Source organism: Ammodytes marinus (assembly GCF_949987685.1).
Source record: "Ammodytes marinus genome assembly, chromosome: 4".
Taxonomy (NCBI): Eukaryota; Metazoa; Chordata; class Actinopteri; order Uranoscopiformes; family Ammodytidae; genus Ammodytes; species Ammodytes marinus.
The window spans coordinates 17753193-17771620 of record NC_137233.1 but is presented as its reverse complement, the minus strand read 5'-3'; the positions used below and the strand labels follow the sequence as shown (position 1 = coordinate 17771620).

Genomic DNA, 18428 nt, shown 5'->3' with positions numbered 1-18428 from the left:
CGTCTTGTGTACCGACTGTGAGGTCCATTATAACCATGTCTCTTTCACACATCAACAAAGTCAGTGAAAGGCAAAGAGAGAAAATGCAGTCATTTCTTTTGCGTGGCCAGAGGACACCAACAGACCGATATTTATGGAGGTGCATTTTAAATACACACAAAACATACTACGGTTGAAATAAAAAATAGTTTCTACTAAATGCCAGGAAATATTTTCCGAAAGCTATAAGGGACAGATTCTGATTCTTCTTATGTCAGACTTACACTCCAAACCTTCCTCAACAACGAGTTACTATTTAATAATTCAAAAGAAAAACAGGAAATCTTCAAGCTTAGCCCACTGATGATGCTTTTTTACCTTAAAATTACAAAAACTATATATTTTGACAATTCCTTAATTTTCTGCTGATCCACAGATCAGCTATTGTCTCAGCTCTACACCCTTTCCCTGAAAATAAAGACGTAAACAGCTGGATTCTAATAGGCACTTTTTATGGTGTTGAGGGTCATTTAAGACTGTTGTTGTTGTTGTGGAATATCATGTTTTCAAATGACCATCGCTCATTAAATTGCCCCTGGAGATTAGCTTCATGTGATCGCACTGCATTGTTTCCCGCTCCTACACTCCACACCTTTTCCACAAACGTATGCGCCCAAGGCAACACATACTGTATATCCTTTATTTCAATATCCATCTGTACTTCCCCAACTTCTGATCCTCCCTTTTTTATCTGATCTGAAAAATGCAATAAATCCTTCTTCACTCATTCTACTGCGAGCCTTAAAAACAAAGGTGTGTTGTTTCACTGCAGTTGTTTACATGGATCACTTTGCTTCCTCTGTCTCTTCTCAAATTGCTGTAAACCATAAATCAGTACAGAGAACAGCTGCAGCGGATATGGTGGAAACAAAAACAGAAACTGGAGAACACGAGGACTGAAACATAAGCAACATATTGCCTGTCTTTCTGTCGTCAAAAGTCAAACAGCAATCATTCTAAAGAACAGTTCAACATCATCTAAACCAGAGAAAATTCAACATCAACCAGCTTGATTCACACAACGGACACTAATGCCGTCATAAATCTGGCATGAAAGCTATTGTAGTGGAATCAAGAGGTTTGTAATACCCTAGCATGTCTGAAAGCCACTCTTGCTGCATGTACCGAGTTTCCATTCTGCTTACTTTGACCTGACGGATGACAGCTTTACACTCGATGACAAGTTCAGAGGGCAACATCATCGGGTCAAGGCTGCAGAAATATCTTAACTCATGCCTGGCGCCCGGCGCTTTTTCTACTTGACTCACTCACCTCTTTCACAGTTTTGCCCTCCAAATCCAAGAGGGCAATCGCAGCTAAAGGAGCCCCAAAGGTTCACACAGGTTCCTCCGTTCAGACACGGGTTGTTGTTGCAGAAATGTCTCTTGGCAGCGCATCCTGGCAGGACAGGAAAATAAGAGGTTGATCTTTCTGTTTGATTTGCCGTGGCTCATTATCTCATCAAAGAAGCAAATAGGGTGATAAACTATTCATAGCAGGTACAATGCTAATTTCCCACTGACTCCACTTCCCTGCTGTGCCTATTATATGCACTTTTATTGTTTTTTTCTTCTTCTTCTGCCAGTCTCTCACTTGACTGGTCTAGTAATCAGATGCAGAACAGCAGGTCAAAACGTACCTGGCAGAGTGCCGTTGTTAGCGATGAAGCTGGCCATGTCTATGTGCTGGTTGTCGATGCGCAGGTTCTTCATGCAGCCCACAAACTGCCGGTTGCGAACGGGAAAGTCTTCTGGGAGTTTGGGGACCCCTCCGAGGAGCAGGGGGCCGGTCAGGTCCAGAGATCTGAAAACACAAAAATCCATGAATAAATTCATGACGTTTTTGCTCAGCCTTTACATCATCAATGCTAACGGGGCAGTGGAGGAAACACATGAAAAATTAATCACAGAGAGAGTTTTGCAGTATTATTTTCCCCCTGAAGACAGAAAACAGAAAAAAAGGACAAACATCCCTATGAAGGCAAAAAAAGAAGAAGCAAAGCTTAGTAAACACCCTGAAGATGTGGAATCATCTTCCAAAACAAGTTTACTTTCTATTCTAGATGAGTAAGCTGCTAAGAAAGTAATCAATTAAATGACTGAAGTCAATACAGAAGCACTGATAGAAAATGAAATGCAAAGAGCAAAAGGTCAATAATGAAATAATAAATAAGATTGATTCACCATATCTTAGCAAAATAACTGAGAATTCTGCAGATGCACTTCCGGTGGACTTACTTCTTGGATCCTGATTGGCTGCCCTGAGCTGAGCAGCTGTAGTTTCCGATCATGTGGCCGAACCTGAGAGCCACAGAGGAGTCACAACTGTCCACCGTCACTACGACAACCTTCTGGTCCGAGGGGCCCTGTGGCAGGCCGGCTTGGTTCAAAATGGGCTGTGGAGTGAGAGACGGGGAGAAATTATGGAGCTCCTTGGTTATGTTTTTTTATTTCCATACAACTGTGGATTTCACAAAGGAATATGTTGTATTTGCGTTTGAGAGAATTCCTCACAGAATGATATGAGTTTTTATCTCAAGAAGTTGTTATAGGCCTATGCACAAGGATTTGAAAACAGTAGAAAATACCTTGATTTAGATGGACAAGAGAGCCCTTCCTGTTGTACGCAATTCATTTGAGAATTATCAAAAGGTTTGTATACATCATGAAACACTCACAAAAAGAACAAAAAAGAACACTTCCGTGCTGCTATTTTTAAGGTGCTAAAGTATTTTTGGTCACGTAGCATTTATTAATAGAACTCATAAACAAGTTGTTATTTATAAAGGATTACTCCATAAAGCACTACAGAAACGTCTGGGAGTCTCAGACAGTGCCAAGCCGTTCGTAGCTTTGGGAGCCAGTTTAAAAACTGGAGCTTTGAAAAATGGAAAACAAAAACCCAAATAAATGATTGTTTGCCTCACACTTGGTTCAATCCCTGTTTGCCTTTTAGCTCGCTGGTGTTGAACATTTTTAATAATTCATATCAAGGCAGCTAGAGCTAAAGGCAGCGGCTGGCAAGCGCACAAACACGTGCGCGCACACACACACACACACACACACACACACACACACACACACACACACACACACACACACACAGACAGTAGAGGTTGCTCTCTGCAGGGCATCATCCTTGTCAACAAAGGATCCTCTTCATTGTCTGAGAAATCAATGGTGGGAGAAACAAAAGGAGGAGGGGTCTGCGGGGGAGAGAATGATGATCCTGTCAATAAAAGGTTGCGACCTCTTTTCAAACGGCTTAGTTTCTCTGAGGTCACACAGGGCTCATATCAGCCCTAAGTGTAGGTTCAATCTGGTGTCGCAGGCTGTGGGCCGAGCAGTGACCACCCTCGAGCAGCCTAGGAAGGGATGCTGAGCGGTCAGCTGGTCAGACAGGATTTAGCAGGAATGAACTCCACTCGTGTGCAGAGATGATATGAAGAACTGGCTCATTGTTGATGGCTAGAAAACAGACAGTGTCTAGCAATTAAGTTCTCCATGAGGTTAAACTAAAATAGAGCCTATGCACTGATTGCATGAGCCTCAGGAATTATAATTTCCTGATTGCTGTGCTGATAAGACACCTCGTTTTTGCAGACTGATGCCTTCATTTGAAAGCTTGATGAAAGAAAAAGAAAAAAAAGCACCCAGCTTGAGACATACCGTAGATTTTCATGACAAGTTTAAGAGACAATACACACCACTTCAAGCAATACAGTAATGGAAAATACAATTTTAGCCCAAGGCACTACCACAGTTTATTTTCTCTCACATGATTTTCCCATTTAAATTAGATTAGATCCCCGTGAGCCTCTTATAATATGACTTTGTAACTGAGAGGCTGCATTTAGTTAAATTCCTGCTCTCACTTTGTGTCACAGTGCGCTGATATGAATGAGATGAGAACCAATAATAGCCCATCTGGCTGTATGTTATCACAACACCTCACTTGAATCACTGGCTCATTGTTTGGAGAAACAGAAATGTCAGTTCATAGTGCCTGGGGGTTATATCTGCACTGATGAGACATGTGATTAAGAACAGAAGGAGAGAGTAAAACTTTATCATCCCCCAGAATGGAGAAGTCACTAAAAACAGCACAACCTGTACTGAATGGAACAATTATGGTAAAACACTGCACTAGTTAAGTCCAAAAGTCTTGAGCCATGCTAGCATATCCGTGAGAATGTATGTACACACAGTGGTGCTTTGAGCTAAATGCTTCAGTCAGAATGCTAAAATAAATTGAAAGTTTCAGCAACATGAACGTCCATGTCATAGGTTTCAGAAGATAAGTGAAAACTGTGACCTGCCTGTGAAAAGACATGAAAGGTGAGAAAATCACCACAGTCATTAGTGTTCATCCTGTTGGCAACATAAATGGATGTACAAAATGTAAAAGCAGCCTATGTAGCCTCCCATAGTCCAGACACAGAATGAGAACAATCAAGATGTTATAATTCGGATCATTGTTCCAGTGGCTAGTCAACTACGCAAGTCAATTTGCTCCTCAGTCAAGTACAACAGGCCCTGTTTTCAAGCACCGTTCCCACAGGAAGTCCCTACACTGTTTTGCACTTAAATGTTAAGTAGATGGGAACAGTCACTGAAGGTGGCATTTCACTTTCCAGTTGATGCACATTGAGGCCAATTTGTTACAAATTTGTTGATGATGAAACAAGTAAACACGCCGTGTGAATTGCCAAAGGTGAAATCATCCGACACGCTGTTTTCCACGGTTTTTCCCTTCGCTGTGAAAAGCTCTGAAACAGGCAGCGCTCCAGCCTGGACGCTCTGTTCACTGACCTCTGCTGTCATCAGTCACGGCTGTTGACTCTCCAATAATGACTGTCTGTCAGGACGTCTCTCTACTGCACAAAACCCCATCCTGTCAGGGCTGATTGGAACGCACATATTTGCTCAAGACCACATTAAACACTGCTCTCACTCGCCGCAACAGGGGATGATGGGAATATGAGTTTAGGGTGACAGGGGTTGCGTAGGAGGAGCATGGCGGAAAGCAACACAAATATGGGATCTAAGATTGACTGGAAAAACCATAGCAACAAGAGGGGTAGGCCCTGAAGCCCAGCGTCCCCGCTCAAAGCCCGAGTCAATACTTCTTCTGGGCTTTTCTTTAGCCTCCATTCGCTCCTCTCCTGCTCAGCTTTTCTGTCCCTGCTGGAGAACAGAGAGAGAGGGGCACCTTCCCCGGGGCCGCATCATTCACTGCCCCTGGTCCCAAAGGAAGCCGAGACAAACACAAAGGCAGCGGTCATTGCCATTCTCCACAGTCCCCCGCCATCCTGAAAGCCACATTTCAATCTAAAATGCGCCCTCCCCGCCTCACCCTGCCCCACCCCCTGCAGACAGGGACGGGTCAGAGTGGGCCACCATGGGATACCTCCAGAGAGAGGAGCCATGTTTCTACCTCACCCATTCACAGGAGGTGGAACATGAGAGGAGAACCTGGAGGATTAGTTCAGCAAGAGCTGTCGGGTGGACCACAGACATATAGAAAAAAACACACTGGATAGGCTTAATACGATAGAGCATATAATGTATATGGAAGTGAATTTATTATTATGGCACCAAATCCTTTGGAATCCAGATACATAAATATGAAATGGATGTTTGCATTAAAAGTAGGACAGCACCTGCAGCTGTTTTTATAAAACTGGTACGTCAGATACAAAACATCCGCACTGTACGTGTTGGACATGTAGTGTATCTTTATGGTAAGTGCTGACCGCACATTAACCGAATCATGTCATCTTCAAACATGCAGAAAACCTAACAAGATGTAAAACTACCAGGTCGGTGAACCAACAAAAGAATTGGAGGGTCATTGGATTCATTAAGTTTTGTACCAAAGTGATTAATGAGACTATAATGTCATCTTGGCAAAGATCAACTAGTTTTCATCCAAAAGTCGACAAGATTCTCCCATTTAGTCACTTCTTTTGGCTGAAATCTGACACGGCCATGTTATTATAGACAATGCCAGCAGCGGGGGTGTTGCCCGGCAACATCTTTATGATGCAAAGCGACTTCTTCAATAGATGAAAATGTGACATCCTGTGTTGTTGTTGGTCCTGGCTGGGAAAGTACTGAGACAGACAGAGACAGCAGCCCCATACATTCCTTCACTGATTAAGTTGTTGTGAGGATCTTATTATTAATTAGTCAAATCATATTTAGTCCAGTGTGAGCATGTCTGAAAAAACATTGCCTTCCCACTATCTGGATTTCATTCATTCATTGGCCGCCCCTCCTCTTCTCTCCTGTCAGTGTCTAGATGGCATGTTGGCTCTCTTCCAGATCATCAGCCTATCAGTTTGACAGAGCAGCAGCACTGAAGAGGCAGAACAACACACTTACACAGCTCAGTGTTTCCTGTCTGCGCTCTGGTTTACACCCACTGCAGTTGTGCGTCTCTCTAGGACGTCCTGAAGACCAAGCCTTTCATTGAGAAAGTACGTCAGCTGCCATTCATCATTCTGCAGCCATTGGTGTGTTGTCCTTAGCTTATCAAAGCTGTGACCGGATTTTCCTTTGAATATCTTCCTTAACTATGTCTGGCATTGTGCTGCCACACTTGATAAGGGGAGCAGTCAGCTGACATATTTAACCAATGTTATGGAGATGGAAAATGTTATCATAATAAAGTCAGGGTTTCCCAGTCTCACTCTCAGTTAAATTTACACCACTCTCAATCTCTGTACTGTACATGTGAAGCTACAACCAGCAGCCTTCTCTTAGCCTAAGCTAGCATACATATTTGAAGCAGGGGGAAACCGCTAGCATGGCTCTGCCCAAGGGTAGCACAAATCTGCACATAACCAGAATGTGTTGTTAATACACTATGGTTTAAACAAAAGATAAAATGTGTTAAAAGGTGAGTTTAAGTGGAGCTGGTAGTTGGATTTTGTTATTACTGAACAGAGCCAAGTACTTCCGGTGGCGTAGTGGTTAGAGCACGTGTCATATGCTCAGTCCTTGTCCTAGTGGCCGTGGGTTTCGAATCCGACCCGTGGACCTTTACTGCATGTCATCCCCCTCTCTTTCCTCATTGCCACTCTGTCACTATCTACTTCAAATTGTCAAATAAAGGTACAAATATAGGGCTATTCTCATAAAAAATATATAGAGTAACAAGCAAGCAGATGATGACTTTGTCAGTGCAAGCTTTAACCCTTATGCCCCGTTGGTGGAATTTTGTGTATCTGGGGTCGCATTTTTGAGATAATTTTGGCTGTGATTGTCCCTTAGCCATAAAATTTGGTAAGAAGGTGTGTTTTACAATGAAGTTTTGATATTCTGAGTTTCATCCATTTCCACTTCATTTTGACTGTGTGAGATGTTTTTGTTACACTGGGACCGTTAACTACACGATTTGTACCATTGACTTCCATTATAACGACATTTTTTGACACCCCCCTTAAAATTAAAGTGAAAAATATTTTTGACTGTAATTTCCCATTTCTCTGTGTAAACTTGATAAACTTATGTAAAAATAAGGTCAATAAAAAAATGCCCCATTTTAGCCCCCCCCCCCCCCCCCCCCCCCCCCCCCCCACTGACCTCTATGGTGACCCTTTACAACAAATTGGCATCCTTTTATAATTCATGGCTGCAAACCAATAACAAAAATAAAAAAATACAATAAAATGGTTTTGATGTGTAGTTAGTGAACACCTCTTTTAGTCAGAATGGTTGAAGTGAAAAAATATTTTCCAGGAGTCAGTCTGTGTGAACTCAAATCACAGACACTGAAATCCTTGTGTAAAAAGATGCCATTTCGTAAACTCATAAAAAGCCATAAAACCAGTATTTTTGATTCCTTGGCAATGGCAAGATAAAATCAGAATTTATATAATGTTTTGCATTTATTTTGAAGGTAAGGCATCACATTTTAGGTTTTAACCCATTTCTAGTTGATTTATTCATTTCATATGGTCTCAAACCGAGGAACAAACATGCCAAATGACACAAACGAGGAAAGATTTGAAATTTTCATATTTTCTGTCAAACTTCAGGATTACTGGCCAATGTGACAAAAAAATCTAAAGAAAAATGTCAAAGGTGTTCTGATATGGATAGTATGGACTGATGTCTGCATGTCCATGACAAAATAAGATTGTGTGTGTATGTGTGTGTGTGTGTAGGGGTGTGTGTGTTTGCATGTGTCATACGATATTAGGGCTGTAAATCTGTACCCCTTGTAATTTCTCTCCTCTCATACACAAGCACACCTTCACACACACACATGCACTTACACTTGCACACACACACACACACACAGACACATACACACACACTCACACACAAAAAAAGAAAAAAAAAAGCTGTTATTTTGTAGTTTTAGTGAGTGGTTTTCATCATAAAAACTCATATTTTGATGATAAAAGAGGTGATAAAATGGGTAAATTTTACTATTCTCTTTCATTTTACACAATTGCATTGTGTTTTCTGCAGTAAAATGGGAAATCAGAGGCAAAAAAATAGTTTCACTTTAATTTAAAGGCGGGTTGCCAAAAAGTTTCGTTATAATGTAAGTCAATGGTAGAAATCTAACTTTTTGTATTCAATTTGACATTATTCAAAAAGTGATAATGCCCCAAATTCAATTTTCTCACCTATTGTTCAGATGGGTGAGCCGGTGATACTAATAATAAACAAAGTTAAAAAAAAATTGAATATTGAATTTTAGTGTATTTTTCAATAAAGCGGTTGGTGGTATATGATCAAAACTGGCATCTAAAGGGTTAATTTTTAATTGTAATTAATTAAATCATGACATAGATTGAACAACAACCCCTTCATGAAAAATATGAAAGAAAAAATTGTGAAAAAATATTGATCTTTCATAAATTTAAGGGTCAAAATACACAAAATGTACTTAACGGTCTCAGTGTAACTTTTTTATTCAATCTGACATTATACAAAAAGTAATAATGCCCCAAATTAAATTTTCTCACCTAGTATTCAGATGGGTGAGCCGGTGATACTAATAATAATCAAAGTTAAAAAAATTATTCGAATATTGAATTTTAGTGTATTTTTCAATAAAGCGGTTGGTGGTATATGATCAAAACTGGCATCTAAAGGGTTAATTTTTAATTGTGATTAATTAAATCATGACATAGATTGAATAACAACCCCTTCATGAAATTTAAAAAAAAAAAATTGTGAAAAAATATTGATCTTTCATCATTTTAATGCAGTTTAAAGGTCAAAATACACAAAATGTACTTAACGGTCCCAGTGTAACTTTTTTTTAATAGGGCATAAGGGTTTTAAACTGAGACATTAGCCAAAACCAATATATTTGTTTTTTGAGGAGCTTATCCTAAATGTTGCTCCAAAAAACCTGCATGTGGTGTTTTAAGAAGTAGTCGTCCTGTTGATTTATTCTGGACCATACCTTGTTGTAGTAGTGGACCTCCACTACATGCCACTGGCCATCGCTGACCCCTCCCAGGACGAACGGTGAAACTGTAGTTTTGGTCTCGCCTAGAAAGAAATTGAAGGTGAAGAAAACAGTAACACAATCAGGAGGACAGAAATGGTATGAAACCAAATAGAAAAATGTCTGCAGTTAATCATAATGGAATGGAAACAACAACAAAAACTAGAACTGCAAGCAGTTGTGAACGGGGGCCAAGCCTCCCACGCGACTCGGGATCGGGCGTCGTCGTCCGCGGCGCCGGCCCCTCGCTTCACGGAATCCGGGGATGTAAAGTTTTTGAATGTGGGATGTTCTGTGTGGGAGTTATAGCCCCAAACACGTTTTCTTTGCTTTTTGCGGTTTTGGTGCCCCCTATGGATGACATTCGCAAAACGGTGTTATGTAGAAAGATGCAGCTGACTTGTGGGCATCTGTGGATATTAAGTGTTTGACTGTGGGATGTTCGGTGTGGAAGTTATAGCCCCAAACGCGTTTCCTTTGCTTTTTGTGGTTTTGGCGCCCCCTATGGATGACATTCGCAAAACTACGTTAGATAGAAAGATGCAGCTCAATGTACCAAACAAGTGGATGTCAAGTTTTTGAATGTGCGATGTTCGGTTGGGGAGTTATAGCAAAATCAAATTGTGAACCTCTCCATTGTAAAGACACTTTTTTGAATTTTCCCATTTTCCCGCCGAAAGACTTAGAAAATGGCGAAAAGAGGCAAAAAAATTGAAAAACTCTTTTTTTAAATAAGTCTGGCCCACATAGGAATTTCTTGCCCATATTTTTTTTATAGACTCAGGTATGCCCCATGATAGTCTCCCTTGAGTTTCAAGAAAATCCCTCTTTTTTTTTTTTTTTACGGATTTTCGCAAATCTTTAAAGCGCTACCGTTTGGTCTTCCGATGGTCGTAGAAGAATTATTTGACCAACTTTTGCTCGTGGGAGTTGGTAGAGCATAATGTTTTTGGTTTCGTATAAATCGGGCAAAAACTGTAGGAGGAGTATGTTTTGGTGACTGACACAGTTTTTGCGATATAGCGAAAAATCTATATATACGCAAATGGGCGTGGCCTATCTCAAAAGATGCATCTAACTTGTGTGCATCAGTGGATATAAAGTTTTTGACTGTCGGACTTTCGGTGCGGAAGTTATAGCCCAAAACGCCTTTTCCTTTGTTGTAGCGCCACCTAGTGGCCGGGATGTCTGAATTTTTTCCTCTGCGTACGTACCATGGACCTGGATAAGCCATGCAAGTGGCATGTCCCAACCCTTTACGGTTTGGGCTGCAGCACCACTTTTACGCATGGAAGAATAAGAATAAAGAACTAGAACTGCAAGCAGTTGTGAACGGGGGCCAAGCCTCCCACGCGACTCGGGATCGGGCGTCGTCGTCCGCGGCGCCGGCCCCTCGCTTCACGGAATCCGGGGATGTAAAGTTTTTGACTGTGGGATGTTCTGTGTGGGAGTTATAGCCCCAAATGCGTTTTCTTTGCTTTTTGCGGTTTTGGTGCCCCCTATGGATGACATTCGCAAAACTGTGTTATGTAGAAAGATGCAGCTGACTTGTGGGCATCTGTGGATATTAAGTGTTTGACTGTGGGATGTTCGGTGTGGAAGTTATAGCCCCAAACGCGTTTCCTTTGCTTTTTGTGGTTTTGGCGCCCCCTATGGATGACATTCGCAAAACTACGTTAGATAGAAAGATGCAGCTCAATGTACCAAACAAGTGGATGTCAAGTTTTTGAATGTGCGATGTTCGGTTGGGGAGTTATAGCAAAATCAAATTGTCATCCTCTCCATTGTAAAGACACTTTTTTGAATTTTCCCATTTTCCCGCCGAAAGACTTAGGAAATGGCAAAAACAGGCAAAGAAATTGAAAAACTCTTTTTTTTAATAAGTCCGGCCCACGAAGGAATTTCTTGCCCATATTTTGGCCATAGGCTCAGATATGCCCCATGATAGTCTCCCTTGAGTTTCAAGAAAATCCCTCTTTTTTTTTTTTTTAACGGATTTTCGCAAATCTTTAAAGCGCTACCGTTTGGTCTTCCGATGGTCGTAGAAAAATTATTTGACCAACTTTTGCTCGTGGGAGTCGGTAGAGCATAATGCTTTTGGTTTCGTCCAAATCGGGCAAAAACTCTAGGAGGAGTATGTTTTGGTGACCGACACAGTTTTTGCGACGTAGCAAAAAATCTATCGTATTGCAAATGGGCGTGGCCTATCTCAAAAGATGCAGCTGACTTGTGGGCATCTGTGGATATAAAGTTTTTGACTGTCGGACTTTCAGTGCGGAAGTTATAGCCCAAAACGCCTTTTCCTTTGTTGTAGCGCCACCTAGTGGCCGGGATGTCTGAATTTTTTCGTCTGCGTACCAGGCACGGACCTGGATAAGCCATGCAAGTGGCATGTCCCAACCCTTTACGGTTTGGGCTGCAGCACCACTTTTACGTAAGGAATAAGAAGAAGAACTAGAACTGCAAGCAGTTGTGAACGGGGGCCAAGCCTCCCACGCGACTCGGGATTGGGCGTCGTCGTCCGCGGCGCCGGCCCCTTGCTTCACGGAATCCGGGGATGTAAAGTTTTTGAATGTGGGATGTTCGGTGTGGGAGTTATAGCCCCAAACGCGTTTTCTTTGCTTTTTGCGGTTTTGGTGCCCCCTATGGATGACATTCGCAAAACTGTGTTATGTAGAAAGATGCAGCTGACTTGTGGGCATCTGTGGATATTAAGTGTTTGACTGTGGGATGTTCGGTGTGGAAGTTATAGCCCCAAACGCGTTTCCTTTGCTTTTTGTGGTTTTGGCGCCCCCTATGGATGACATTCGCAAAACTACGTTAGATAGAAAGATGCAGCTCAATGTACCAAACAAGTGGATGTCAAGTTTTTGAATGTGCGATGTTCGGTTGGGGAGTTATAGCAAAATCAAATTGTCAACCTCTCCATTGTAAAGACACTTTTTTGAATTTTCCCATTTTCCCGCCGAAAGACTTAGGAAATGGCGAAAACAGGCAAAAAAATTGAAAAACTCTTTTTTTTAATAAGTCCGGCCCACAAAGGAATTTCTTGCCCATATTTTTTCCATAGGCTCAGGTATGCCCCATGATAGTCTCCCTTCAGTTTCAAGAAAATCCCCCCCCCCTTTTTTTTTAAAGGAATTTTCGCGAATCTTTAAAGCGCTACCGTTTGGTCTTCCGATGGTCGTAGAAAAATCATTTGACCTTCCTTTGCTCGTGGGAGTCGGGAGAGCATAATGCTTTTGGTTTCGTCCAAATCGTGAGAAAACTGTAGGAGGAGTATGTTTTGGTGACTGACACAGTTTTTGCGATGTAGCAATAAATGTATATATACGCAAATGGGCGTGGCCTATCTCAAAAGATGCAGCTGACTTGTGGGCATCTGTGGATATAAAGTTTTTGACTGTCAGACTTTCGGTGCGGAAGTTATAGCCCAAAACGCCTTTTCCTTTGCTGTAGCGCCACCTAGTGGCTGGGATGTCTGAATTTTTTTGTCTGCGTACGGGGTACGGACGTGGATATGTCCTGGAAGTGGCATGTCCCAAACCTTTACGGTTTGGGCTGCAGCACCACTTTTACGCGGAGAAAAATAATAATAACTAGAACTGCAAGCAGTTGTGGACGGGGGCCAAGCCGTCCCGTGCGACTCGGGATCGGGCGTCGTCGTGCGCGGCGCCGGCCCCTCGCTTCACGGAATCCGGGGATGTAAAGTTTTTGAATGTGGGATGTTCGGTTCAGGAGTTATAGACCAAAAGGCGAAGAAATGGCAGAGAAAGATGCTGAAGTGTGTTTTTGGCGGCCCCTTTTGGAGCAATTTAAGGAGAAAGTAGAACCAACCATAGGACAAACACATGTGTGAAGTTTGGTGTCAATAGGATGAATCGTTTTGGATTTAGGAGCAGTTTGGTACAAGGTAGCTAATGTGCAAATCTTGAAAGCGCTACCGTTTGGTCTTCCGACGGTCGTAGAGAAATTATTTAGTCAACTTTTGTTCGTGGGAGTCCATAGAGCATAATGCTTTTGGTTTTGTCCGAATCGGATAAAAACTGTAGGAGGTGTGTGTTTTGGTGACTGACACAGTTTTTGCGATGTAGCGAGAAAAAATCCCACCCGCAAATGGGCGTGGCCTATCCCAAAAGATGCAGCTGACTTGTGGGCATCTGTGGATATAAAGTTTTTGACTGTGGGATGTTCGGTGTGGAAGTTATGGCCCCAAACGCCTTTTCTTTGCGTTTTGTGGTTTTGGCGCCCCCTATGGATGACTTTCGCAAAACTGCGTTAGATAGAAAGATGCAGCTCAATGTACCAAACAAGTGGATGTCAAGTTTTTGAATGTGCGATGTTTGGTTGGGGAGTTATGAGCAAAATCAAATTGTCAACCTCTCCACTTATTTGAATTTTCCCGCCAAATAGTTCGAAACAGGAAGTGAAAGTGCAAAAGTAATTTGTGTAATAAATCCGGCATACATAGGAATTTCTTGCCCATATTTTTGGTATAGACTCAAGTATGCCCCATGATAGTCTCCCTTCAGTTTCAAGAAAATCCCTTTTGTTTTTGTTTTTTTAAAGATTTTCGCGAATGTTTGAAGCGCTACCGTTTGGTCTTACGATGGTCGTAGAAAAAATATTTATCCTAATTTTGCTCGTGGGAGTCGGTAGAGCATAATGCTTTTGGTTTCGTCGAAATCGGGCGAAAACTGTAGGAGGAGTATGTTTTGGTGACTGACACAGTTTTTGCGATGTAGCAAAAAATTTATATATACGCAAATGGGCGTGGCCTATCTCACATGATGCAGCTGACTTGTGGGCATCTGTGGATATAAAGTTTTTGACTGTCGGACTTTCGGTGCGGAAGTTATAGCCCAAAACGCCTTTTCCTTTGTTGTAGCGCCACCTAGTGGCCGGCATGTCTGAATTTTTTTGTCTGCGTACGGGGTACGGACCTGGATATGCCCTGGAAGTGGCATGTCCCAACCCTTTACGGTTTGGGCTGCAGCAACATTTTAAATAAAAAGAAGAAGAAATGTTCCAAATTGAAAAATCGAATCTTTAAATCGCTACCATTTGGTCTTCCGATGGTCGTAGAAAAATTCTTTATCCTACTTTTTCTTGTGGGAGTCGGTAGAGCATAATGCTTTTGGTTTCGTCCAAATCGGGCGAAAACTGTAGGAGGAGTATGTTTTGGTGACTGACACAGTTTTTGCGATGTAGCGAAAAATATATATATACGCAAATGGGCGTGGCCTATCTCAAAAGATTCAGCTGACTTCTGGGCATCTGTGGATATAAAGTTTTTGACTGTCGGACTTTCGGTGTGGAAGTTATACACGTTTTCCTTTTTTTGTAGCGCCACCTAGTGGCCGGTATGTCTGAATTTTTTTGTCTGCGTACCAGGCACGGACCTGGATCTAGTCATGCAAGTGGCATGTCCCTACCCTCTACGGTTTGGGCTGCAGCACCAGTTTTACGCGGAGAAAAATAGGAATAATAATAATAATCCCAGCAAGATCAATAGGGTTCCCTGCCCCGCAGGGCTTGGGAACCGCGTTGCTCTGCAAAACGCGGTCCCAGCCCTACTCGGGCTTGGCCCCCTAACTAGAACTGCGAGCAGTTGTGAACGGGGGCCAAGCCTCCCACGCGACTCGGGATCGGGCGTCGTCGTCCGCGTCGCCGGCCCCTCGCTTCACGGAATCCGGGGAAGTAAAGATTTTGAATGTGGGATGTTCGGTGTGGGAGTTATAGCCCCAAACGCGTTTCCTTTGCTTTTTGTGGTTTTGGCGCCCCCTATGGATGACATTCGCAAAACTACGTTAGATAGAAAGATGCAGCTCAATGTACCAAACAAGTGGATGTCAAGTTTTTGAATGTGCGATGTTCGGTTGGGGAGTTATAGCAAAATCAAATTGTCATCCTCTCCATTGTAAAGACACTTTTTTGAATTTTCCCATTTTCCCGCCTAAAGACTTAGAAAATGGCGAAAACAGGCAAAAAAATTTAAAAACTCTTTTTTTTAATAAGTCCGGCCCACATAAAAATTTCTTTCCCATATTTTTGCCATAGGCTCAGATATGCCCCATGATAGTCTCCCTTGAGTTTCAAGAAAATCCCTCTTTTTTTTTTTTTTTACGGATTTTCGCAAATCTTTAAAGCGCTATCGTTTGGTCTTCCGATGGTCGTAGAAAAATGATTTGACCAACTTTTGCTCGTGGGAGTTGGTAGAGCATAATGCTTTTGGTTTCGTCCAAATCGGGCGAAAACTCTAGGAGGAGTATGTTTTGGTGACTGACACAGTTTTTGCGACGTAGCAAAAAATCTTTCCTATCGCAAATGGGCGTGGCCTATCTCAAAAGATGCAGCTGACTTGTGGGCATCTGTGGATATAAAGTTTTTGACTGTCGGACTTTCAGTGCGGAAGTTAGAGCCCAAAACGCCTTTTCCTTTGTTGTAGCGCCACCTAGTGGCCGGGATGTCTGAATTTTTTCGTCTGCGTACCAGGCACGGACCTGGATCAGCCATGCAAGTGGCATGTCCCAACCCTTTACGGTTTGGGCTGCAGCACCACTTTTACGTAAGGAATAAGAAGAAGAATAATCCCTACAAGAACAATAGGGTTCCCTGCCCCGCAGGGCTTGGGAACCGCGTTGCTCTGCAAAACGCGGTCCCAGCCCTACTCGGGCTTGGCCCCCTAATAATAATAATCCCTACAAGAACAATAGGGTTCCCTGCCCCGCAGGGCTTGGGAACCGCGTTGCTCTGCAAAACGCGGTCCCAGCCCTACTCGGGCTTGGCCCCCTAATAATCCCTACAAGAACAATAGGGTTCCCTGCCCCGCAGGGCTTTGGAACCGCGTTGCTCTGCAAAACGCGGTCCCAGCCCTACTCGGGCTTGGCCCCCTAATAATCCCAGCAAAAACAATAGGGTTCCCTGCCCCGCAGGGCTTGGGAACCGCGTTGCTCTGCAAAACGCGGTCCCAGCCCTTCTCGGGCTTGGCCCCCTAATAATGTACCTGCAGAGAAGGTAAGCTGTATCTGCTCATTGATGATCTCCATGGCGATGAAGTCATGTTTCTCATTGAAGCGACCGTTGTAGAGTAATAATCCGTTGGGCTCTGTGGTAGCAAAGCTGAAAGAGCAAAAAAAAAAACACATCTTAAATTCATTACACTTTTGCAATCTTATAATTATTTTTGTTCATGTGTCTGTGAATTAAAAGTTAAAGGTGAGGATATATTTCTGATCAACAAATTCCATTAAAAGACCAAAACCTGTAATTAATCCTAGTAACAAGTCTGTGTAGTTCAAGCCTGATATTCACCACAGCTGTTGTCCAGAAACTATTTCAAATTATTTCAGTGAGCCACACAGTTACTCTGGGCAATACGTTCATTTATTTATTTACCAGGGCACTATTTTTAACTCAATTACAAAAACCCTGCTGCTGTAAATACTCACGTGTGCACCAAATGTGCACAGAAAAATGGTGCCCATGAATTCAGGATTTAGTGTCATCTGCAGGGTAACATTTAGCTAAACACTACAGTGTCCAGCTGTTTTAGAAAATACAGCATAAGATAATTATTATTTATGGTGTTGGTCTTTTCATAGGATTTGTTGAAATAAACAAAAATATAGTTGAACACTAGCCTTCATACATGATGATACCGAATGACGTGAGCTCTAGCATGGATATACTGTCGGCTATGCCTGTTCTCAATGTGGACAGAAAAGAGAGAAAGGAAAGAGGGCAGTGGTTTGGTTTGACCTATTTTAAAAATATCCATACTATCCCCTCACATCCACCTTGCTTTTCTTCGACAGCGGAGTGCTTCTATAGCTACAGTTATACGGTGTGACGTGTAACTTACTATCATGAAGATGAGCAAAAGACATAACAATGCTGAGGTTTTACAAAGATCACTGAACAGATAATGAGGTTAATGATGCACATAAGGCCAAGTCAGAGGGGGGATTTTTGTGTTTGTTGTTGAAGGAATGCAGAATCTGCGAGCCATGAATAGATATCTGAGAGCAACATTAAACGGCATCCTACAACGCAGACACAAAACTAGGGCAATGCCAAATCAGCAGAGTCAGAGTAAGTAAGGACGAAGCGAAGAAGGATGAGGGCTCGGAGTAGCCACAGCTTCAAAATATAATTTCTCATGTAAGAGTAAGCACAGACGCTAATGTGCTAGTGTTATATTTCTGTTTCTGCATCTGGATGGTGAAACCATATCCCCCAGGGCTACCGCGTTGCATGATCCTTTGCATATTAAAAGACATTTCAATGTATCTTCGTATAAGTGGTTTGAAACTTCAGGACCAAAACTCCTCACTCTCACTGTTGGATCAAAGTATGTGGTGAAGCACGCAGTCTACAGATATAACGCTCTACCTGACAGCTGTGGTCTGTGGCCATACATTTGATTCTGTTGAAATGGTTCATGGTGGGGTACGAAGGTGTTATACAATAAAAACAAACAAACAAACAAAAAATTAAAATTAAATATAGCACTTACTAACGGCTGTATTCATTAACCACCCCACAGAGGACTAAGCAATTGGTCTCCTGTGCACATCTGCTGAAGCATGTGTGAGTTACGAGCATCTGTATGCTTCCCTGAATGTGCTCCATTTACATGCAGCCAGCTCCTCAAAAGGTCTATTGTTATTACAAAAGGTGGCTCTGAAACACTGAAAATAACTGGGTTTATGTAACTTCATCTTAAGCACAAACAAGAACCGATGTCACGATCTAAAAAATGTTTTGGGTGGGGGGGATGTCTTTTGTACATCCAGTTATCTATACATGCTCTCATACAATGAGTGTTCAGGGTTGGAGGGCATACTGTAAGTGAAATGATGCTGTTTGTGCAGCTCTTGGGCTGGAAAGAAGCCGGGGGGCTTGGCACC

At 42.4% G+C, this 18428-nt stretch overlaps 1 protein-coding gene across 1 annotated transcript in view; it reads right to left on the bottom strand.

The window, feature by feature from the left end:
- The window catches only part of celsr2 (cadherin, EGF LAG seven-pass G-type receptor 2), a gene marked incomplete at both ends in the record, with an annotated part of 64225 nt that overhangs the window by 12824 nt on the left and 32973 nt on the right, over window positions 1–18428 (bottom strand). Inside the window, 5 exons of the mRNA XM_080025330.1 lie at window positions 1312–1437; window positions 1679–1842; window positions 2277–2434; window positions 9472–9560; window positions 16523–16638. Of these exons, the coding sequence (XP_079881456.1) occupies window positions 1312–1437; window positions 1679–1842; window positions 2277–2434; window positions 9472–9560; window positions 16523–16638 (653 nt within the window). The remainder of the gene's footprint in view (window positions 1–1311; window positions 1438–1678; window positions 1843–2276; window positions 2435–9471; window positions 9561–16522; window positions 16639–18428) is intronic.